At 36.4% G+C, this 25,407-nt stretch overlaps 1 protein-coding gene and 1 pseudogene across 1 annotated transcript; both read right to left on the bottom strand.

Annotated features, from left to right (window-relative positions):
• Positions 1–6,886: 6,886 nt before the first annotated feature.
• LOC141813726 (putative N-acetyltransferase HLS1) lies at positions 6,887–8,824 on the bottom strand. Its single transcript, XM_074701708.1, has 3 exons — positions 8,386–8,824; positions 8,125–8,312; positions 6,887–8,040 (listed from the first exon to the last, which is right to left on the bottom strand). Exons 1-3 carry the CDS (start codon positions 8,773–8,775, stop codon positions 7,170–7,172), a joined length of 1,449 nt encoding a protein of 482 aa, XP_074557809.1. The 5' UTR covers positions 8,776–8,824; the 3' UTR covers positions 6,887–7,169.
• A 1,908-nt stretch (positions 8,825–10,732) lies between these two features.
• Positions 10,733–24,053, bottom strand: LOC141812984 (beta-glucosidase 1-like; annotated as a pseudogene).
• Between the last annotated feature and the right edge of the window lie 1,354 nt (positions 24,054–25,407).

Here is a 25,407-nt window from a genome sequence, read left to right as displayed (position 1 = left end):
TAACTAACTATCATATTTGATAATATAATTATTTCCTATGCATTTATTTAATTCAAATAGGCCTTATTTGAATTAAATTATATATAATTCATGAGTCCATATCCATAATCAAATAATACAAATTATCACTGCAATTTCTTTCCCCAACACACTTATGCTTTGTTTATTTGGAAGGAAGACAATATAAGGGAAAGGAGGAGAAAGGGAAAAGGAAAAGGGAAAAGGAAATTTGCTTTTAGTTTGCTTAGTAGAAAGCTAAGAAATGAAATGTTTTTGCTTTCTCTTGTTTACAAGAGGAGAATAGGAAAAAAATATTGAACCCCTAACTCATTTTCACTAACTCATCCCCTTATTTAACTTTGTTGGGGTGACCACAAAAGAAGATTAGGAAAAAAATAGATAGAGAGAAATAATGAAAAGGTTAAACAAGAAGAGAATGATGAGAAGAACAAAACGACAATGACAAGATAACTCTAAAGTGGTGTCAATGAATATTATGCAAATTATCTAAAGAAATTGAGATTCTTTAATTTTCATCGAATCTATAACACTATTACTATTTCTATAATATATGTTTCATTGAGCATGCATGACTATAAAAATATCCACCCAATTAAAAGTCGACAATGAGGCAATTCAAAGATGATGTTACTTATTGGTGAAATGAAGTTCCTATGAATGTAATGGAATATCTTCTGCAGGAGCTCATGCAATAATCATAATCCTCGTAAAAGAAAAGGAAAAAGAAGAAATTCTAATTTCAACGTGTCCAATTGAAATCAGTCCTCCTTCTCTTATACTAGTCCATTCCAATAGGAACCATTCCGAAGAATAAAGCGACAATGACAAGATAACTCTAAAGTGATGTCAACAAATATTATGCAAATTATCTAAAGAAATTGCTCATGCAATAATCTATAATATATTATATATGTTTCACTGAGCATGACTATAAAAGAAATTTAAAGTCGACGATGAGGCAATTCAAAGAAATGTTACTTATTTGAAGAAGTTCTAATTTCTTCGTAACTCATGTAATCAATTGAAATCAGTTTCCTCCCAATTGAAATCAGTCTTCTTATACTAGTCCATTCCAATAGGGACCATTCCTATTTCAAGCTCATAACCCATTAACAGTTAATTAATATTAATGAATCAGATTATTAAATTCTACCCATATAATCCACATCCTGTTAGGACTCATTGGGCTAGATGGGGAGGGTGAATAGCTTGATCATGTTCATGTGATTGTTTACAATTCGTTAATACACAGTGGAAATACAATTATACAAAATACAAGAAAACATAAGCACAATACAAACCGATTTACTTGGTTCATCGTCTCTCAAGATGGCTACATCTAATTGTTGATACCGATGGAATCAAAATATCTCTCCAATGGCATAATATTGTCTACTTTGGACCTAAGCCCTCATGATTTTATTCTTGGGTTCAACCCAAAAGGCATCATGCCAATAGAGATATCTTCCATCCTTTTAAACTCATGATCTTTTTTATGTGTTTTAGATGTGGGACTATCTGCCCCTCAGTCCACCCGATTACTAGGACTTCTTGCCTAGCCACAATTAGGACTTTTTGCCTAGTGTTTGGTTCTTTTGATTCAGACACGAGAGCACCCACTTTGTTTTAAGGTTCAACCCACATGGTTAGATCTGGATCATGGCTTTTTCGGCGGTTAGTCCGGTGAAGAGCGGCCTTGCTCTGATACCACTTGTTGGAATAGCCACAATTAGGACTTTTTGCCTAGTGTTTGGTTCTTTTGATTCAGACACGAGAGCACCCACTTTGTTTTAAGGTTCAACCCACATGGTTAGATCTGGATCATGGCTTTTTCGGCGGTTAGTCCGGTGAAGAGCGGCCTTGCTCTGATACCACTTGTTGGAACCGATGGAATCAAAATATCTCCACAATAGCATGATATTGTCCACTTTGGGCCTAAGCCCTTATGATTTTATTCTTAGGCTCAACTTAAAAGGTCTCATGCCAATAGAGATATCTTCTATCCTTTTAAATCCATGATCTTTTCCATGTGTTTTAGATGTGGGACTATATTTACACCCTTGCAACCCAACACTAACATCTGGTCCTAGTGAATTGTTCCCACCATCCTTCTCCTTCATAGATACATTCTGGAGATGAAAAAATCTCTTACAACCTGTTCTCAATCAAGATGCAAGCAAATAAAAAGATAAAATCAAAATCAAAATACAATTTAAACTAAACAAGTTTACACAAATTAAACTCGATGTTGCTTACTATTGATCGCTTGATTTTACCTCTTGTTGATTCAGAAATGTACCAACACTTAGCTTCAGAACCTCTAAGAATTGACGTTGTTGATTTGCCTCAAAACTCTCTTTTATAAGGTTACATTCGAGCTGATTTCCGCCTTTCAATTGATTGGTCTTACTTACCAATTGATTGTCATACCGAATCCAATAGTTTAAATCTGCAAAATAGCTCTTTTTTACTTGATCAATCAATTGGTGAGTCACATCAATTGATTGCTTGCTTCGAGCCAAATTAGCTAGTTGATTTGGGAAGCTTATTGTTTGTTGCTGTAGTTTGAGCAATCGATTACTGTGCTTATCAATCGATTGATCACGCAGCAAACCCTGACTTTAGGATTTACTTATCAATCGATTGTCACATCAGATCCAATGGTTTAAACTTGCAAAACAACTCTTTTTACTTGATCACCAATCGATTGCTTGCTTCCAGTTAAACTGACCAATCGATTTGGGAAGCTTCTGTTCATTGCTGCAGTTTGAACAATCGATCGTTAAACCCTAGCAATCGATTGTTGTGCTTACCAATCGATTAATGAGCCTTAACAATCGATTGATCACGCAACAAATCCTAAAATCAAGGTATAGGGTTTACCAATTGATTGATGAATCTCATCAATCGAATGATCATGCAGCAAATCCCAAATTCAAGGTTAATGATTTATCAATCCATTGCTACTTCGTAGCAATCGATTGATAATCCTAATTTCAGGATTTTCAAAGTTGAATTCACCTCTTCCTTGATATTCGGTTAACCTCACCCTACCAATCTTCCTTTACTTAACATTTGATCATCCTTAACCTGTCAAGATTTTTCGTTGCTCAATATCCAATGAACCTTAACCTATTGAGACTTCATCATTGATAAACATCCGATCTTCCTTAACTTGTTTAGACTTCTTGTCTCATGTCTAATATCCGATCAATCATGACTTATTAGAACTTCTCTCGTCGCTACATATCAAGTCAACTATTATCTACTTAGACTTTCTGTCTCATGCTAAGTGTCCGGTCCTCTATGACCTACTTGAACTTTCTCATCTCGTGCTAAGTGTCTGATCCTCCATGATCCATCTGAATTTTCATCTCATGCCAAATGTTTGATCCTCCATGATCCATTTGAATTTTCCATTTCGTGTCAAGTGTTTGATCCTCTATGATCTAACTAGACTTTCTTTTGCATATCAAGTGTCTCGTCAATCATGACCCACTTGGACTTCTTATCTCGTGTCAAATGTCCTATCCTTCATAACACACTTGAATTTTTCATCTCATACTAAGTGTCCGGTCCTCATGATCCATATTGACTTCCTCTTATATGTCAAGTGTCCGATCAATTGTGATCCATTTAGACTTTTCTACCGTCAAATATCTAGTCAATCTTAATCTACTTGACTCTTCTTCACCGTCAAGTATCCGATCAACTTTGATTTGTATGACATCTAATTAACATATTGATTAAACATCGAAACTCAACTCGAATCAAATCGAGTTTGATCAACTTTAACATGAGGTTAATTGCACCAACACATCCGATAACTTAAACTCCCTTCATACAATATGTATTAGATCACTTAATGTGATTCAATTTTTAATGACAATAGTATGCGATATTAATTCACATATTAGCCCATCAAATGGAGTGGAGACTTCAAGCATTACATAAAATTATAAGTAGATAATAAAATTCATCAATCTAGCAATTGCTCTCCATCACATTGTGAATATTTTTGGATGCTTTGTCAACAACTCAGCGCAACCCTAGGGAAGTATGCTATATCGATATTAATAATTATATTAAATAAAAATATACTTAAAAAGAGATTAAGATATAAATATCTAATTAAAATATAGAACTAAAGAGAAATTAGGAGACACCGACAATATTTTTTTTTCCTCTTGTTAGGAATGGTAGAGATGGGACGATCAGGCTTCTATTGAAGGAAAGGTAGTAGAGGGAAAGGATATTGTCAACAACCGAGAATAAGAGAAGATGACCAAGATTCATATCAATTGCTATGACCGTGATCTTCGTCTAGAGATGCATGATGGGTGATAGATCGTATTATCTTGATACGATTATAATTTAAATTAATATCGAACCCCTTAACTATACTAATATAGTATAAGATAATTCAGATCATCTACCAACGAATATAGTAATTGCATGATAAATTCGATTAAATTATTCGAACATGAGATTTAGGTTTGAGATCCTAAAACTAATGATAGCAAAGAAGATAATCCAAGTTAATCTACGGAAGCAGAAAGCAAAGTATTCCTAATCTAATCATGATGATGAAATTAAAACTAAGCTACATCGCAAATTAAAAGCACAACTAACAAGCACAAGTAATATAATATATATCAAGAATGACAATGCAAATAACTAAACTAACATTATTGCAAATCTAAAATTTAGCTACTGAAAGAAGCATTTCATCAAACATGTTGCGAGCATTTCAATATGGGAAATCGAATCAACTACAAACAACAATCAAAGTAGACAACCCAATACAAAAGCAAATCAACCAATTCTATTTCATAAACGGGTAGCTACTGTTGGATCTCGGAATGGATGAACTGCGGTTGGCGGATCGAATCAAGATGGAGCAGTCCGGATCTGTGGAAGAATTAAGGAATGCGGCCAGATGATGAGATCGGAGAAGAAGCTGTAGTCGGATATGGAGATTCTGTGGATGACGGCTGATCGTGGCCGGATCTGATGTTGGGCGGATAAAGGAGGAAACCCCTTTCTCCTCCGATGGATCAAAACTCCTGAGCTTTGTGGTCGGCGTCGGAATTGAGATGGGAGATGAATTGGATGTTGAGGAAGGGAGACCCCTTGACCTCAGTGGATGGCGTAGGTGGTAGAAGAGAAGTCTCCAGTGATGGTAGGGAATCCCCGCCTTCGGAGTTGGAAAAATGAGATCGGGAATGAGGTCGCGGATTGGAGAGGAAGTTGCGATTGGGGAAGATGTTGAGAAGTGGGATGATGGATGAGGAAGATGGCCGGAAGAAGGGAATCCCCTTGACTTCTGGTTGTGGTGGAGATGGCGGGGAAGAACTCGGTCGGCGGTGAGGAGGAAGAGGGCGCCGGGGTCGCGTGAGGAAAAGGGAGCGTCGCGATTCTGTTTTTGGGATGCGGGTGAGGAGAAGAGTGGATCCGGATATTTGGGTTGAGGAGAAGATTTAAACCCGAATCCAATAAGGAGTGAAATTGGACTTGAAATTGGGGTTTTCTTCTTTGATCGGAATTTAGTCCATTAGGAGGTGAACCCTTTCATTGAGTTAGATGAACCAAACTCCCCATTAATCCAAGTTTCATTTGAATGTGAATCATCTTTAATTAATATCATCCCCGTAGAGGTTAACTGTAGTTTTTTGATTTACCTCCTCATAGATAGTCGTAGGGCCAACCATGTAGGAATGTTGGGGTGATAGATTTCACCTTTGCTACAATCAATCATCGTTAATTGAATTGAACCAAGCCTCCAATTGATGAACTCTTTGGGCTAGCATTGGTCCGGTTAATCGAGTTCATAGCTCTTCTTGAGCTCCTACAAAATTAAATGCACATTTTAAGAATTAACATCATAAATATATAGAAATATAATCATGAGCTCAAAATATATCCTACTCATAAAATATGATAAATTGAATGATCTAAGTATATGAGAGAATAGAAACGACAAGTATAAGAGTTTAAATAACGCATCAAAATATTGGTTATCAATGGGGAACACAATTATTGTTATTGCTAAGGACCTCTCTCAAATTTTAGTACAAGAGATGCAGAATACAAAAATGAGGATGAACACAAAACTAGATTTTAGAGTGAATCATGTTCACTTATTCATTTATTTGGACAAATTTATTTATATTTTGTATGCATTTGTTACATTCAACTTTTTTTCCTTTGACATGATAAGATCATCAAGGTTCATCTTAAGATAACTATGTTTTTTTTAAAATTATATATTATCACTTAAGTTCTTAATCAATTTACTAATGACATAGTGAGATGAAGCTAAATATGAATAAAAGGTAATTAATTTTAAATAATTGAGGCATTAAGATTTGCTGATGATTTTTTTTCATTTCTCACACAATTAGTTCGATGCTTATTAAATTCCAATAGTGTTATAAGTGCAATATAGCTTTGTATAACTGTATTCTATAAACAAGTTAGTGATAGATTTTAATGAACTTGACTATTGTTGAATATCTACAATATCTTAATCATGGTCCTTTATTATTATGATCATGTATTTATTGCTTAGTGTTTCTTGAGATATTTTTTGAACATAGGCACATGCTAAAATCTCTATTGAGGAGGTGCCAACTTTTTTCCCTATGGTATAAAAATCATTTGAGGCAACATATTAATTTTTTTTTTTAAAAAAAATAATCCCAAGATATGAGTGCAACATCAATCTCAACAACAAATGTAGAAATTTCAATCTCAATTCCAAAGGACCTAGAAACACCATTAGGAACTAGAAAGAGAAGGGAACAAGGAACAAAGAGATTATATTCCTAATCCAAAAGAGGCCATAAGATATGTAGACATAATGTGCCCAAATTCCTTATCAAAAGTTGATGACTAAAAAAGAAGCTTACATCTCCTCAACACCTCACATTAGATTACAAAAGGACAAGTTATATTTCCTTCAAATCTTTCTTTTGTGATCTTCTTTCTTTTCATTTCCATGGAATGTGTATCTTTCTCTCCCCTTCCCAACCGTTACAATCGTAATCTAAAGAGAGAAAAAAAAAAGCGTTATGTAAAAGGTCGTTTCGTGTCGCTTTACATAACGGATATCCCCCGTGTTCTGGGTCCACCGTTACGTTATGGGATTAGAATTCCCGGGGGTCGACGAAGATGGACGCCGGCGGCGGCGCTTTGGTCCAGTCGCCGATCGCTCCGCCGTCGCCGTACTCTCCGGCGAGGCGCTTGACGCACCAGAGGTCCTCGGCGCAGGAGAGGCGGCGCCAGTGAGGGATCCCGCTGCGGAGCGGCTCGCACGCGGCCACCTCCGCCGCTACCACTCGGCAGCCGGCGTCGGCGCGTGCCATGTTGTGCGCGTGATGGAAGAGCGCCCGCGTCAGTGATGGCGCCTCGGGGCCGTCGCCAGCGAGGCCGTAGACGAGGTAGAACCCGAAGGGGCGGAAGATGTCCGGCACGGACGGGATGCGGAGCCAGGGTAGGGCCCGGTCGATGGTGCGGGTCGCCTGCGCAAGCGCCCGCCGCCACCTCGCAGCCCCGCGGACCTCCAGCCGGAATAGCGCCTTGGAGTTCCACACGCTCGCCACCGCCCACGACGGCGGCGGGGCGGCGAGGAAAGCCTCCACGCCCTGCCACCTCGCCGCGGCAGTGCAGTCGCCGGGGACGGCAAGGAAGGTGCCGAGAGAAAGAGGATTACGGATCACGGCGTCGATGTCTCGAGGGAAGAACTCGGTGCCGGCGAACCGGCGGCGATAGAGCGCTTCCGCGTCGGCGGTGGGAAGGTGGAGGACGACGGAGTCGCCGGGGAGGGAGAGGCGGTGCGCGAACACGGGTTGCACGAGGATGGCCGGCGTGCGGAACTTGGAGTACCCGCACCGTCCGGTGAACAACTGGATCGACGCCTCGTTGTCCTTTTCCGTCGCCATGTACGCGTATTCCGCCCCTTTCTCCTTGCACCATTCCTCCATTCTCTCCACCAATTTCAACCCAATCCCCTTTCGCCTATCGCGATCAATCAATCAACACAGTCAATTAGTTCCAAAACTACTCTAAATCACGTCCGAGATCAGCAGGCGTGAGTGTTACCGATGAAAGGGGGAGACACGGAGGCCTAGGAGGTAGGCCACCTTAGCATAAATGGGAACAAGGGAAGCGCCGGCGAGATCGCCGGAGGCGTGACGAGGATTCTTGGTTCCGCAAGTTACAATTTTGACGCAACCGCGGATGACGCCAACTATTTCTCTGCTCTCCGGCCCAATCGCAATCTCCGCCACCTGTACAGACCAATACAACTCGATCAAGAACACGAGCAAAACAGGGGAAAGAAGAAGGGGAAGAAGGACGAACGAGCATGAGAAAGGGCGGTGAGTGTCGGACGCGGCAGAGAGGGTCGCCGAGGAGGTCGGTGATGAGGGACATGCCGCTACTGTCACCGTCGCTTGGCCCGACCTCGCACATCCGCTCTAAGTTCTCCGCCGCTTCCCGGTCGCGCTCCGCCTCGTACTCCCTGATCATCACCATCAGTCCTGCGGCTCTCTCCTCCTCCTCCGACGGCGTCACCACCACCACCATCTCAACAGAGCGAGCTTCCTCTGCTGGATACGTAATCCAAAGCTGAATTATTTTTGTCGTCTGCGGAAGGGGAAGGAAGAGAACAACAAGGGATGGGTAACGCAAGTAGGTGAGAGTGAGGTGAGCTTGCAAATCGTGTGTTCCGGCTTCTGCATCGGCCACCATTTATCCCATTTATAGGCCAAGGGAGGAGAAGTAATGAGTGACGTCAAGAATGGAAATGGCGGCGGTGGCTGCGCGGTCTTGGGCCATTTCTTGCACCGTCTATTATTATTGTTTCTTTCTCAATGATCATGTCATTATCATCGACACAATAAAATTTAGAAGCTGGTTGCAAATCGCTCTGCTCCCTCCGAATCTAAAGAATAATTTTCTATTTGATCCGGTCAAATATCGTATCGTAGATGGTTAAATTATCCATCGAGGAAAGATTTGACGTGTACATTCTATAAAAGTAGCCAATAAAGACAATGAGGAGGACCTAAAACATATTTGAGGATTAGACTAGTATCGAATAGTCCATCACTTTGATATTCAAGTTAAAATTTGTTTAAGTTATAAAGTGTTATATTTGGGAGGTGTTCTAATGCAATCGTCTTATAATTATACTTGTTATTAAATAAATTCACTGTTTAAGTGCATATTTTATATGTTTGATTGGATCTTAAACTTGTTCACTGAATGTCCACAATACATTTCATAGCATGAGAGAATTTATGATACGATCACAAACTGTGAGTTTCTCTATATGTGTAATTATAAAAGTATTGAAACTATCCCTAGTCGATGAATTGATGAACGCGGACGTCATCGATTCTGTTGAGACTAGCACGTTTATACTCCTTGGTTTACCAAGCAGTAGCTCTCACTAGCTGGAGACATTAAATGTTGAGAGTTAAACGTGTATGCTAGTTAAAGGTAGTTAGTTTATTGGAGTGACCTGCCGTGAGACTTTATGTGGTTCCTTTTGTATGTCAATGAAATTCTCAGTGCAGTTTAAGTGTGAGTTTCCTTAGACTTGCGGTATTCAAGTCACCTTGGTTGCAGAAGTTTATACTTTAACATCTTAAGCAAGCATCTTCAAGGAGGTGTGGACCCGAGATGATTGGATATAAATTGAAGTGTCTCGAAGGTGTTTGAAAAGCCCACAGAGGATTCACTACTCTTTGTAAAAGAGACGTATACCCTACGACCGCTTGTTTGGATTGTTACTGAAAGTCTTTGGCCAAAGCAACACGTATTCTTGAACACGTGTATGAGTAACTCGAATCCGCAGAACAAGGAAGTAAGCTTGGGCTAGGTGTGACGTAGTCAGCCTAGTGGGGACTGACACACACAGACCATGTCCTGAACTAAGCGGGTATAAGACGGTGAAAGGAACGAGACACGTTTCACTAAAGCTGTTGAAGGGTTTAGAAATTGTTTTGGAATCAGTTATTGATTTTTCGATCAATTGGAGATTATGATATACTACTAGGTGCCACTCATGATCGATTCAAAATTAAGAGTTAATTTCGAACGGCCAACATAACCGGAAAGCTATTGGGTCACACGCATTACAAGTTTGGAATGACTTAAAATGAGTTTGAGAATTGGATTTTCAAAACAGAAGAAATCCGGTTAGACCGGACAAAGGCAAATGATGGATTCTATCTTATATAGATGGATTAAATAAAATCGGAAATAATCTGGTTAGTGAACCAGACAAATAAATTTTGAATCAAAATTGAACCAACTTGGTTTGGTTCAGTTTGGAAGGTATTTTGGCAAAACGGAAGGCATGACGGGCTTCGTCTTGAGAAGACGAAACAAACAAAATTTGTTTGGGTCAAATCGGAGTTCGTTTGGTTGCTTAATTATACGAATTTGTTTATGAACCAAATTAAACCTGAATTAAACCCGGTTCAAGCTGAACCAGGTTTAAACCGCTTCAAGAGAGAAACCTAAAACATCCGGTTCACTCTCTTCTTCCTCACGTACAAACGCAAGTCCACCGCCTCCTACCGTGCATCATCCACAAGCAAAGAAGGCAAGGAGCCTTGTTTACCGGCGCACAAACATGGAAAGGAGATAGGATTTTCTTCCTTAACTGATTGGGTGGCAAAGAAGGCAAGATTTGAGGCTAGGTTTCGGCTTCATCTTCTTTAAATGGTGAAGATGCCGACGGTAAAGAGGCTAAGGAAAATCTGTTTCCATCTTCTTCTTCCTCCTCTAATCTGTTTTTTCCTGATTGTGTTCTTCCCTCGCCGGAAACAACCTTGCTGTTCACGGCCTTTGCTGGAGTTTGCTCGCCGGAAACAACCTTGCTGCTCACGGTGAAGGAACCTTGCTGTTCCCTGCTGTTCACGGTGAAGGGGCCTTGATGTTCCCTGCTGCTCACGGTGAAGGAGTCTTGTTGTTCCTTGCTACCGATTTTCCTGAAGCTTGCTGCCGACGGTGAAGGAGCTATTCATTGTTCACTGTTGTGACCGGCTGAGGAAGCATTTACTGTTGCTTGTTATCACTGGTTGTGGAAACCATTGTTACCGAAATCCTGATTTTGAGAACATCCATCATCACTGAGGAAATTTTTGCCTCTCGGTCCATCCGACTTACTAGGACTTTCCACCTAGCCACAATTAGGATTTTTTGTCCCTCGGTCCATCCGACCTACTAGAATTTCCCACCTAGTCGCAACTAGGACTTTTTACCCATCAGTCCACCCGACCTACTAGGACTTCCCACCTAGCTGCAGCTATGACTTTTTACCCCTCGGTCCACCCGATCTACTAGAACTTCTCACCTAGTCGCAACTAGGACTTTTTGCCCCTCGGTCTACCCGACCTACTAGGACTTCTCACCTGACCAGGTCCTCTTGATTCAGATACGGGAGCACCCACTTCCTTTGTTTTAAGGTTCAAACCACATAGTTAGATCTGGATCATGGCTCATCCGGCGGTTAGTCCGGTGAAAAACGGTCTCGCTCTGATACCACTTGTTAAAACCGATGGAATCAAAATATCTCCATAATGGTATGATATTGTCCACTTTGGACCTAAGCCCTCATGGCTTTGTTATTGGACTCTCCCGAAAAGGCCTCAACCAATGGAGATACTTTCCATCCTTTTAATCTCATGATCTTTTCCATGTACTTTAGATGTGGGATTATGTTTGCACCCTTGCAACCCAATAAGGTATACCTAGAATAATTATTATTCTGAAAAATTTTATTTTTCTGCTATTATACAAATTTGTTGTATATTGCATGCATGCGTTGTGAGTGCTGTAATAATTAGTTTATTATCTGTTTTTACTTCCGCTGTGTATGTTTTGATATGCATAAAAACGTGCAACGCACCTAGCCGATCCCAACAGTGGTATCAGAGTGAGGCTATGTAAGTGAACGTGGAAAATATTTTTCGTATTATAGTTTGTATATTAAGAAATATATGATTTAAATTAAGAAAATTTTCAATTATAGAAATTCCTTAAGGAAATTTCAATTTAGGAAATTTTATTTTCCTAAAATAATTAGAATTTTCTAATATAAATCTTTTATTTCCTAAAATAAAATATGTTGTTAAATTTAGAATTATTTTCTAATTTAATTCCACAAAAATTCATATTTTTCAACAAAAAATTGTTAAATCTTTCTCTCACAAAAATTCATATTTTTCAACACTACTTTCCATGATTTTTTTTAAAGAAAATCAATTCACCTCCTTGAGTTCTCTAATTGACTTCAATCATCCTCTATAATTTTTAAATTGAAATTTATCTAAAATCATTTGAATAGACGGTGAAGTTGAGCATTCAATTAAAATCAATTGGATTAACCCGAACTAATTAAAATCGAATTAATTTAAATTCTTTGGAACAAATTGAACCGCTTAAAGTTTATTATTAAAATTGAATAAAGTAAATCAATATAAAATCGATTAATTCGTTAGCCAACTAAATTATCGATAGTAGACTACTCCATCATTAATTGATTTATATATGGACTGTGGCACTTGACTACTAAATTTATTATCTAATTTATCAATTCAATAGTCGACTGATCTTAAGGAGTTGTGACTTTATGATTACACTAGTTTAGAGATTTTTTTTATCATATACCTACATTGATAGTCGATTGATCCTAACGTATTACTCGACTGATATATTAAATCGATTCAGTTTAATCAATTTAACTAAATTTTAAATTTGAGATTGAACAGAATAAATCAAAACATTCTAATTTTTTTAAGATTTTGCTCACTCCTAAATACCTAAAAGTTACATAAAATACATTTTGAAAATAAAATAAAACTTTAGTTTATGGGAACAAAATAGAATGTACCCTCGATACTTTATTAAAAAAATGTATTTATTTATTTTATCTTAACAATAACATGTTATCAAACTATTCTTTATCCTCAATTAAAGTGAAAAGGTTAAATTCCCTCTAATAATGCTATTTACATATTGAAACTCTCGCCCATTGGTCTAGAATCCTCTCAATCTACATTTACTATTACATCAAATATTTATTTATTCAATTTCTGTCCTATGATGATTTAAAGATTCAATTCCTATTTTACTGTGATAATTTATTATTCGAGTACCAACTTCATATTAATATAAACTTGTGCATGTCATGCATTAAATATAAAATAATAATAATAATAATATATTAAAAAAATATTTTTAAAAATGATCATGAACTTTGTTCAATAGAAAAATATTAGAATTGATCAATTGAAATTTTATCTTATATTTAGTTTTTTTTTATGAATATGTTTACTTTTTCTAAAAATAAAATATAAAGTAAATTAAAATTAATAAAAACAATCTAATTAGAAGATGAGACAAAATTAATAACAATTGTTATATGGCGCGTACGAACTAAAGGGGAAGTGAATAATTTTGATCGTTCTGATTCGAATTTGTATATTTGTCTATAAGTCGTTAGTACATAACGAAAACAAAACAATACAAGACAAAAGAAAACATACAAAAATAATAATTTTTTATTTGATTCATCGCCTCGCAAGGCGATTATGTCCAAGACTTAGTCCTAGTGGACTATCGCCACTAATTTTCTTATTCTCAAATACCTTTCAAAGATAGAGAAATTTCTTATAACATGTTTTTGCAACAAACATATGCAAATACAAAAATACAAATGAAATCAAAAGAAATCGAAACAACCACGTTTGTACAATTGAACTTTACTTAATGCTTATTGTTGTTTTGAATTGCCTCTTGTTAGTCTGAAAATGTAGCAGCACTTCATTCTCAAACCACTAAGAATCGACACCAAATCTTCTCGAAAGCCTTCTTTTATAGCCGTTAAGTCGAGATTGATTTTCACTAATCAATCAACTGATCTTACCTATTAGTCGATTGATCTACTATAGATTCGAATGTTACTTTAATCTATCAGCTTAACGGTTCCATCCATTTTATCATTAGTCGATTGTTCATTATCATCAATCGACTGCTCATTACCATCAATCGACTGTTATTTAATCAATCGAATCTCGCAGTCGAATCAATGTGCTTCTATTCGGTTCCTGATTGGTATCAGTCAACCGATATTATCATCAATCGATTAATGTCATCAATTGAGTTTTTCAATCGATTTTTGAACTTTCTGTTCGTTGTCACAATGTCATCAGTCGACTAATCAAACTCATCAGTCGAGTTTTTCAATCGATATTGAATTTTTTGTACATTATAAAATATCATCAATCGATTGTACTATAGCAATTCATCATAGTAATTTACTATTCACAATTACTGTCCATCGTTACTATAGCAACATTGTAGCAATTGTTAGTGCAAGAAGCACTAGATCTTGCCTAGAATTTCGATATTTGACAATACACCTAGGTCTAGTCAATTTGACCAAGGGTTGATCCAAACAGGACCTGATGTTTGGATGTGAGTGAGAAGTCTAGTCAGGTCAGATTGACCAGATGACTAGCGAGAAGTCTTAGTCGGTTAGACTAGATAGTGAAAGTCCTGATCTAGAAGATTGAGCAAGGAAGTGATCCTAGTGAGTGAAGCTAGGCAAAGGAAAGTCCTAGTTGTAGGCTAGACAAAGACAAGTCCTAGTTTGGAGGATCAGACAGAAGTCTTAGCAAAGTCAAGTGCACCAGGTGCAAGTCCATGCAGTGTCGGAGGACCGAAAAGCGTGGCTAAAGTCAAAACGAGTAGGGTCAGGAGGACCGGAGGCTTGGTGAAAGTCTAGGTGGTCAGGAGAATCGGGACCTAACAGCAAATTCCTAAGGGCCGAGGACCACAACTAAGAGGGAAGTCCAACAAGTCTGGAGAACTTGTTGACAAAGTCTCCTGAATGGAGTGGGTAAGGGCGCGTTCCTAGTGTGGGAACAGTAGGCGTCAAACTAATCCAAGATTTTGATAGAAATTCAAAGTTAGACCGACAGAGTAAAGTTTAGGTGATTTGTTTGTATGCTTGTCTTGCAGGAACCAGGAGCTGGAAGCGAGATAGAGAAAGCATAAGTGAAGCAAACAAAGGCAGCTGAATCAAGCCTAGGGTCAACTCAGGTCAAACCTGAGTCAGATGGATCCAGGCAACCTTATCCTAAGTTCTAGTCGACCGGATGGTCTAGGCAATCGGATTGTGGAATCCAGGCGACTCAGAATTGGATAAACGTTGCGGAAGTCGAAGCTCATCCAGATCATCTACGTCAACACGGAGTTGACCGGAAAGAGGAATCCAGTCGACCGGAAGCGCCGAGTCAGCTGCAAAGATAGTAGATCGGTAGTCTGCATGGAGTCGACCGGATAAGAGTTCCAGTCGCATGGAAAAGACTATATAAGAAGGGTGAACGTGCACAACCAGAGATATCAACTACAAGCCATCCTCTCCTTTTGGTGTTGATTTTGAACGCGAACGAGGACAGATTCTTACAACCAGGGAAGATTCAGGAGGAGTACGCGGCGCTCAGGACTTCCAGATCGGCGACTCAAGTATTTGGTTTAATTTCTTACTGTCTTACTTTCTGTTCTTATTTGTTATTCTTTATTGGATTGTAAGACGGATTTCTCTGCCTCCAAACGAACTTTCAGAAAGGAGACCATTAGTGGACAAGCACCTGCCGTACATAGGTCTTGGACGTACTAGCCCTGGGGGGTTAGGAACCAAGTAAAAAAATGTGTGTCCCTTCTTATTTTTTAATATTTCGCTGCTTAGTTTTTTGATAGAACGAACTTACGAAAAAGCGACGACTGCGCTATTTACCCCCCTCTAGCGTGTTACACGATCCTACACCAACTATATATTTTTTTAGAGTTTTAGGACCATTAGTTGATTGATATACTCCATTGATCGACTAATATTCCTGTTTCAGCCTTATCAAAATTGAATTCTTATCTTGTCTCATGCATTTTCAGTTGACCTCAACCTATCAGGACTTTATTTGTCTTACATTCAATCAACCTTGACCTTTCGAGACTTCCCATTGCTTAACATTTGATCAACCTTGATTTACTTAGACTTTCTCATTTTCTAACATCCAATCAACCTTAACTTGCTATGACTTCACACCTCACGCCAACTTCCTGTTGGACTTCCAACCATCAAGTGTTCGGTCAATTGTGATCCACTTAGACTTTCTTCTTGTGTCATCTCTATGTTACACTTCCGACCGCCAAGTGTTTGATCAACTATGATCCACTTGGTCTTTCCACTTATTAATTTTCTGTTGGACTTTCGATCACCAAATATTCAATTAACTGTGAGCTACTTGAACTTTCTGTCTCGTGCCAACTAACATTTGATCAAACATTTAAACATCAACTCGAGTTTGATCAATCTTAACCAAAGGTCGATTGCACCAACAACGATGATGATTATAAATTATTAAATTTATTTTTTTAAAATATTGAATCCATATTTAATCCGTAGCATTTTAATCAAAATATTATGTAAAATTTAACACAAAATTTAAATAAATAATTATCACATGATAAAAAATATTATTAAGAATGTATGCTAAAATTATTAATAATATTAATTCTTTCATTTAGATTTAAATAACATTAACAAAATTTGATGTTAGGTTTGAATCCAATATTAATGGATGAATGAATTATAATAAAAGAAATACTAATATTTCAATAATTAAGTAATTTGAGAATATATTTAAACAATAAGAGGCATTCTACGTAATTTCCTTAAAATTTTAAGTTGGATTGAACCTTTTGAACTTTAACACAGTAAACTTTTACCCCATTTAAACGATATTAGATATGGGAGGAATGCTAAAAGGATAGGAAATGAGACGGTGAGAAAAATTGTATACTTTAATCTCACATCCTGAAGAATAACAATAGCTAAATGATGGTGAACAATATCGGTTAGTCATAGATCACTTGTTATTGGATCTACTCCTCTATGAAAGTAAAAAATTCTATGTATTTTGATCAATTCAAGGTGAAAACGGGATTGCTCCCATGGAAAAACTAGGATAAAATTGAGTCAAAAGATTAGAATTTAAGATAAATTCATAAGGAATTGATATTTCTTTAGGATCAATTCTAACATCGAAAAATTAGTTAATAGATAAACATATAAATATTTAGTAATTAACCTCTCAATATAATCCCCTCCTAGCCGCCGCCGCCGCATATACACACACGTGTATTTTGAATTTCGGGTTTAAAAAGTTTATCCCTCATTAGAGTGATGGTTCAATTGAATTATCTCTTAAGTTTTAACATAATCTTAAACCAAACCTTCACATCTAAACAAATGATGTTGGATTTGAAGGGGAACATTAAAGTAGAGAATAAACTCTAACATCTCTAATTGAGAGATCTTAAAATATGCTTAAATTCAAAAAGAGAGAGAGAGAGAGAGAGAGAGAGAGAGTCTAATCTAAATGCTTTGATATTTTAATTTGGATTGAGCTATCTTTGTAGCTTTAACAATTTCATGGATTATAGTTTGACATGGAATCTTTATGTGAATTGGTTCAATCATTGTATTTTAGGAACAATATTTGGTGTGCTTACATATAATTATAAGCCAAATTTTAATCTATGTGAGATATGATTTAATCTTATGCATGGAGTATTTATAATGTGTGAATTTAGACAGCCTTATATAGATATAGGCTCCCAATAATAATTCTACTAAAACTTACTCTAATATAAAAAATAATTATTAGAATAACTTTATTTATATTCAAAATTCAAAGTGAGTTGGTAGAAGCGAGCTTTCGTTTATATTGCAATTCGATCAAGATGTTGCTAGTGTACAATTTGGGGAGGATACCTATCAATTATTTAGCCGAAGAGACAAATCTTGTAGTTGAAGTTTCTTGTCGTAGAAAATTTAAAAAAAAACAGTAAAAGAGAACTCTTAGCATAAATATAATTCTTGAGAGACACTTTGGATATCGACCTATTCTTCTCGATCTCTAATTGAAAGTAATGATGGAACCATCTAACTATTTGTATGGCATTGCAAGAGACTATTTTTTGAAGGTATGTACTAATTGTGGTAGGGCTCTACTTCATGTACTGACCTTCGCTTAGGGGGAATATCTCTCCCATATATAAAGTCTTTATCACTTAAAAACATTTATAAAAAACTTGAAAATATTTAAAATATTATGAATCGATAATAACTTTATTTAACATGATGACTATTCTATTGATTTTTTTTTGGGCTTATATTGTTAACAATAACAATTTAGAATAAAACTGAGCCAAATATATATATATATATATATATATATATATATATATAATATATATATATATATATATATATATATATATATAATGATTAGAAGACCTACAATGAATAAGAATTCTTCTCCATAACATAATAAACACGTACGATACATTAATATTCTAGATCATAGCAGTGAAGCAAATAAAATAAAAGAGAAAAATTCTGAAAAAATTGACCTAGTAAAAAAAAAGAATTGTTCCCTTTTTATAACAATTCTTATAAACAATCTACAATAACAATAATTAATTTCATACTCTTCTGTAAAAGGTGGACTATCCCAGCGGTTCCACGTAGTTAACAATAATTAAAATCAAGAAACTATAGTTGGTTACGACGGAGGAGGGTATTGTTCGGCTTTATCGAGATTCGAATCTTTGCCTTCTTCTATAAATCTGCTCTGTCATAACCAACTCAGCTATGTCCCGGAACATCAATTTCATACTCAAGTCATACAATGAAATTACATGAAATACATGAATTTTTAATTAATCTGCAATGCTGCCCCGTTATAACACATAAAAAAATAATAAAAAAATTTATGGGACCCACTTCTGACATGATTTTTTCAAGTTCTCTTGACCTTTAGGGGCACTGACGATTAACGACCCACTTTTTTGGTGGGCATAACTATCAAATCTGTTAATCAATTAAATTTAGATTCGTAAATGGACATCCGACAAATTTTATGTGAAATGATAGATATGCCAACGTGGTGTATATTTATAGATATTTGTGTGCCCTCCTCCCCGGCGCTAGGTGGGATGGTCAGCAGTAAGACGGATATATACTTCGAGGGCGGCCACGGTTGGAGACACCTATTGGGCATTATCACAATGTAATGTTCTCGTGGTGCTCGAACCGCTAGTTGGGGCATCTATCTGTGTGGACCTCCACTTTCTAAATCTCCAAGTCTCGAATTTACACAGTGATCGATCTATGAGATTAAGCTAGATTATTTTTAAAATTAATTAGATCATAAATAAAAATTGCAAGTATACTTGGATTAATGTGAATGAGTTTCGGATATTTAGTATATTCTTTTATATATATTTGGTTTATGATAGATTGAGTTAGTTATTTAAAGGTTCAATTTGGTATTATTTTAATATTAGGTATATTAAAAAATATTAAAATGATGCAAAGTACAAGTTTATTTAATTTGTAGAGTGAGAAGATGCATAAGGATTAAGCACTAAATGCATATCATGTGAGTATGATGGCTAATGGATTTTAATATACTAAACTATTATAGCTAGAGATAGTAAAAAATTGTAGGAATCTTATATATACGTTGCCACCTTCTAAGCACTAAATTCATTATTAATCTATGGAATCAAAATATCTTTATAATGATATGATATTATCCATTTTGGATCTAAATCCTCATATGTTTTATTTTTTAGCTTCAATCCAAAAGACCTTATACCAATGGAAATATCTTCTATTTTATAAATTCATAATCTTTTCTATGTATTTTCAATGTGAAACTTTAATTGTATCCTAACAATCCTTCCCTCAAATAAAGGACCACTGGGAGCCCCCCTACCATTATCTTCATGGTCTGGATCTGAACTTCCCCACTGAGAGTTTCCCTACAATTATCCTCATTGTCCGGATCCAAACTCTTCCTACTGGGAGTCTCCCCTATCATTATCTTCATGGTCCGAACTCCTTCTACTGGGAGCCCTCCCTCCCCCCACCATTATCCCTATGGTCCGGGTCCGAAATCCCCTTACTGGGAGCTCCCCTACCATTATCCCCATGGTCTGAGAGAGCCCAAGAACAAAGCCATGAGGGTTAGCCCTCCTCCCCCACCATTATCCCTATGGTCCGGGTCCGAAATCCCCTTACTGGGAGCTCCCCTACCATTATCTCCGTGATCCGAGCCTCCCTTACCTCCTTTGTGTTGGGTTGCAAGGGTGCAAACATAGTCCCACATCTAAAACACATGGAAAAGATCATGAGTTTAAAAGGATGGAAAGTATCTCCATTGGTATGAGACCTTTTGGGGAGAGCCCAAGAACAAAGCCATGAGGGTTAGCCTCAAAGTGGACAATATCATGCCATTGTGGAGATATTTTGATTCTATCGATTTTAACAAGTGGTATCAGAGTGAGGCCGCTCTTCACCGGACTAACCGCCGAATGAGCCATGATCTAGATCTAACCATGTGGTTTGAACCTTAAACAAAGGAAGTGGGTACTCCCGTGTCTGAATCAAGAGAACCAGACACCATGTGAGAAGTCCTAGTAGGTCGGGTGGACCGAGGGGTTTTTCTCAAAAATGAGGGTCCTCACATGGTTCTACATAGACCATGACTCTGATACCACTTGTTAGTACCAATGAAATCATATTAACCAATATCTATCTTCATAATGGTATGATATTGTCCACTTTGGACCTAAGCTCTCATGGTTTTATAAACTCATAATTTTTTTATGTATTTCCAATGTGAAACTTTGATTGTATCCCAATATCCTTGACTTTTAAAGATATACCCAAGGGACGAAGTTGGGGCGATAATGACAACTGCCCCTCTCGATTTTTTTAATGCAAGAGGTATAGAAATGAAGATGAATGGGGAGCGAAGACTCGACTACCCCCTTCAATGTAAATACATATTTTCGCCCCTATTATGAAATTCCTAGTTCCGTCCCGATCTCTACATATCCCCTACAAACTCTTATATAGAGGGCTTATATATTGACACATAACTAGGAATTTGTAATGGATGTCAAATTCTCAATAATAAAATCCAAAACTTCTTTTCAATTTGGATATTTGAAGATATGATCTATTATTTAAAGGATACTCTTGAATTAGACAAAATCAACCAAAATCAAAGAAATGCCAAATCTATCAACCCTTTCAATATCCCGGCATAAGTGACATTATTTCTTCTAAAGTTTGAGAAATGATTTGATGAACTAATATTCCTACTTATTCCTTCAAGACAAGAAGAATATATATAGGACAAAAAGAATAAAGTGTTCATATTGTCCCACAAGTAGGTCATCCATCATATCTTTAAGTTGAAATAATTATTTAAAAAATCCCAAATCCTTGACTAATCTTTGATTTGCTTGCCACAAACATTACAAGGACCGAAATAATCCATCAAATAAACAGATAAAGTGAGCTGTATTGTTATTTGATGTGGCAACTAAATCTCACCAACTAGCTAATATGATTTCCTTTGCCTACTACTGGCATTACATGCCAACATATATGTTTTCACTAAAAGTGCCTTTTAATGTATATAATTAATTCAATTATTATATAGAAATTAAGAAATCAAGAATCATATGCTCCGTTAACGTTACTTTTGAACCTACTAACTATTTTTCTTTCCTTTTCCTTTTTCTTTTTGCCAAAGTTAACTCTGAACTCGCATAAGTTTGATTTGATTGAATCATGCGTTCATACTATGTTTATTTATTTAAGAAATTAAGCTTGCATTAACGACTTTACACAAAATTTAATCATGTACAAAATCCTAGTATCCTCGTCTAATTGAGAAAAACATCAATAATTATTATTTTTGTGATAATTCAGGTATATGAGCTTGGACTCAACTAGTCCTAGAGGCAGGTAACTTTCTCTTAGTTTGTCTATCAGATAAATTTAAAAGTGTGAATAATTTCTCACTCAATAAACAAAGTAAAATAGTTTGTCATGTATCGTAGTTAGGATTCAAACTATGAATGTTTAGATATCCTGTTGCAGTTGCACCATATCAAAGGGAAAACACCCAAGGGCAGAGCCATTTCATGCAATGGTGGAGCCAACCTACGAGCTGATTCTTTTGGGTAGCGCTTATTATTCTTGAAGTCGACATATACAATACCAAACCTTGATGAATATCTTAGTCTCCATTCAAAGTTATCAAGAAGAGATCATGCAAAGTATCCAATCAGTGAAGCACCATCATCAATGACTCTTTTTAACTCAATAATGTAATTTTGATAATAATGTCTCCTTTGAGTATCTTGCTCTCTTTCTATGCTCTGCCTTCTCTTCCCTACTCTTGTTCTCTGCCTTGGTTAAGTCATTCTCTCTCTTTGGCATTGGATAGTTTTTGGGGATCCCTGGGCGTCCCTCTCACTCTGCGAACTAAATCCGGTTGAACTCTACGTCACTCCCATTTGCTCCTCATGAATCTGATTTTGACGGATCACCTTCCTCTGCCTCTGAGCAAGCCTCGTGGAAGTGTGACATTGTCAAGTTGATCCATACCTAAGATTATAATCAATTAATTTTGAGTTTAGAGAATAAATATAATCTATTATACAAATATTTATCATTTCAGATAGAAAGATGATTAGGTTGCCATAATTTTCATTAACATATGTCACTGTCTTGTACAAACCCCATGGAACTATGTAGAGCCAATTCGAGTGAGCCTAATGACATATAAACAATTACCTTCTATCAATTATGAGTCCACATTAAGTCAAAATCTAAAATTTCATAGCATAATCATAAGATGCTAATTTCTTACCCTTGGTCCAATTGGACCACTATTTTGATCATCTGCAAAAATAATAGAGCAAACTATATTACTAATAGATCATTTTATTAAGTTTAACATTGTCAAGAAAGAAATGATTGTATATGTCTCACATTTAAATTCAATGTGCCAATCATCTTGATAACTAATGGGTTTAGTATTGATTGTAGCATATATTATCCTTAACATAATAGATTGTGTATTGATTGACTCCCAAATAGTCATATGGACCTTTAACCAGCTCCTTTTATCATTAGTAAACTCTGATAGTCTTTCTTTAACTATGTCTTGAATGGATTCAGGATAGCATTCATATGTTAGAGGGTGAATGAATTTGAAAAAAGGTAAATTAAATTAGGTCGGAAAAGGTAACCATAGTAATAGTTAGGTTTTGAAAACCAAACTTGCATCTATAATTACCATCCGATGTGAAAATCTATAGCTCTTTGAGTAGCAATTTTATCTTTGTCAGAGTAAATGTGAGGCTCGTACCAAATAAAATGTAGAGGAATTCCAATTTTCCCTTGTTGCTCCTTCTAAATAAGAAAAGAAAATATTTTTTAGTATTATTTGCATTTACAATGTACATATACCAAAATCTATCATGAGATAAGTTTTGTTAATTTGTTATATACAAGCTATGTTATTACAATTTTTAAATGAGTTTAATATACTTGATAAGACATTTTTTGAATTAACTGCTATGTGATAATGAAATACACCAATATATAAAACTTGTTGAGAATGTTGGGTTGCAAGGGTGCAAACATAGTCCCACATCTAAAGTACATGGAAAAGATCATGGAGTTAAAAGGATAGAAAATATCTCCACTGGTATGAGACCTTTTGGGGAGAGCCCAAGAATAAAGGCATGAGGACTTAGTCCCAAAGTGGACAATATCATACCATCGTGGAGATATTTTAATTCCATCAATTTTAACAGAGAATGCATTACTTGATACTTCTCACGATATCTATTTACTATTGCATCATGAGATAAGATGAGATTATGAGCTACAATATAAGGCTCCGTAGTTGAGTTTTCTCTAAATTTGCTACAGTGGCTCTTCAAGGGGCATGAAAACCAGTATCATTACCTAGAGCTACCACCACTCTTGGCTCATTGAATGTGAATAAATTTTTCACTCTATCACCATATCTCTCAAAGCAAAAGTCAACATATATAGTCTGCAAATGCATCCCTAAACAAAATGATCGTAAACTAAATTAAATATTTATGACATCTTTCGGTTGGTTACATTAGAAATTCTTAGATATACAATAAGCATAGTCAATTTTGACAATATGAGTAATTATTCTACTTAACTACTTACACAAAGATCGTAGTGATAGAGATTGACATATTGAGCGTAATACCTAATAGAAAATTGAAATAGAATATTAAAACAAATATGCAAATATGAAAAAAATTGTTTATTTATTAGTTAGAAGAAAAAGCACAAGTTACCTTTGAGTATTAAATAATCAATTAGCCTATCATAATAATCTACACCTTCCCAATTAATAGCTCCGGTTCCATCTACAATATCAAAGGGAAAAAAAATATTAGTATTTTAAAAGTTAAGCTAATGTGCAAGCTATTACGAAGGAATTATAGCTTCCATTGCTAGAAAATTCTAGTCCAAGAGATTGAGAATCGATCAGCATCAAAATTATGCTCCTTCATAATGTCAATATCTTCCTGTATGATGAAACTCAAATTTAAAAAAAAAAACCTAAGATAACTCCGCCTGTGATAAGTTTACCTTATCATTGCCGGTCCCAAGCCCGGATAAAGGAGGAGGGTTGCGTTAGGTTGCCAGCCAGCGTTAAACTAAGGCAAACACTCATGAATGGATCCATTAAACTATTGTGCTAATGCTAGGATGTTCCCCGGAAGGAACGCGTTGCAGGGTCCGACTGTAACGTCTCGGCAAGGACCGCTACATCTCCATGAGAACTTGGGTGTAGTGTTAAATGAGCAAAAGTTCTCACACCATAGGTTGGGTAAGAATAAAAATTATAGGAAAATTAATAGTCTAAGATTTGGAACATGGAATATAGGAACCCTTACTGGTAAAACAATGGAGGTAGTAGATACGATGATTAGGAGAAGAATTAGTATTTTGTGTGTACAAGAGACAAAATGGGTAGGCGAAAAGGCAAAGTTAATAGAGAACTCGGGTTATAAGTTATGGTACACAGGGAAGAGTAAAACAAGAAATGGAGTTGGTGTTATTGTAGATAGTTCGTTAAAGGATGAAGTTGTAGGAGTAAATAGAAAGGGGGATAGAATTATAGCTCTCAAAATAGTAGTGGAGAAAGACACTATAAATGTAATTAGTGTATATGCACCTCAAGCAGGATTAGATGAAAATACCAAATCAAGGTTTTGGGATGACCTAGATGAAGTATTACAAAATATTCCATCAAATGAAATGGTTTTAATAGGAGGTGATCTAAATGGACATGTTGGAGTGAAAAATGAGGAATATGAGAGGGTGCATGGGGATTATGGGTTTGGAACAAGAAATGAGGAAGGTAAAACTATACT

The sequence above is a fragment of the Curcuma longa genome, chromosome 20 (assembly GCF_044706935.1).
Source record: "Curcuma longa cultivar G26 ecotype Majalengka, Jawa Barat chromosome 20, ITB_CL_G26_1.1, whole genome shotgun sequence".
In the NCBI taxonomy this organism is placed as follows: domain Eukaryota; kingdom Viridiplantae; phylum Streptophyta; class Magnoliopsida; order Zingiberales; family Zingiberaceae; genus Curcuma; species Curcuma longa.
The sequence above is the reverse complement of the archived record's forward strand: the minus strand, read 5'-3'. Positions and strand labels throughout refer to the sequence as shown.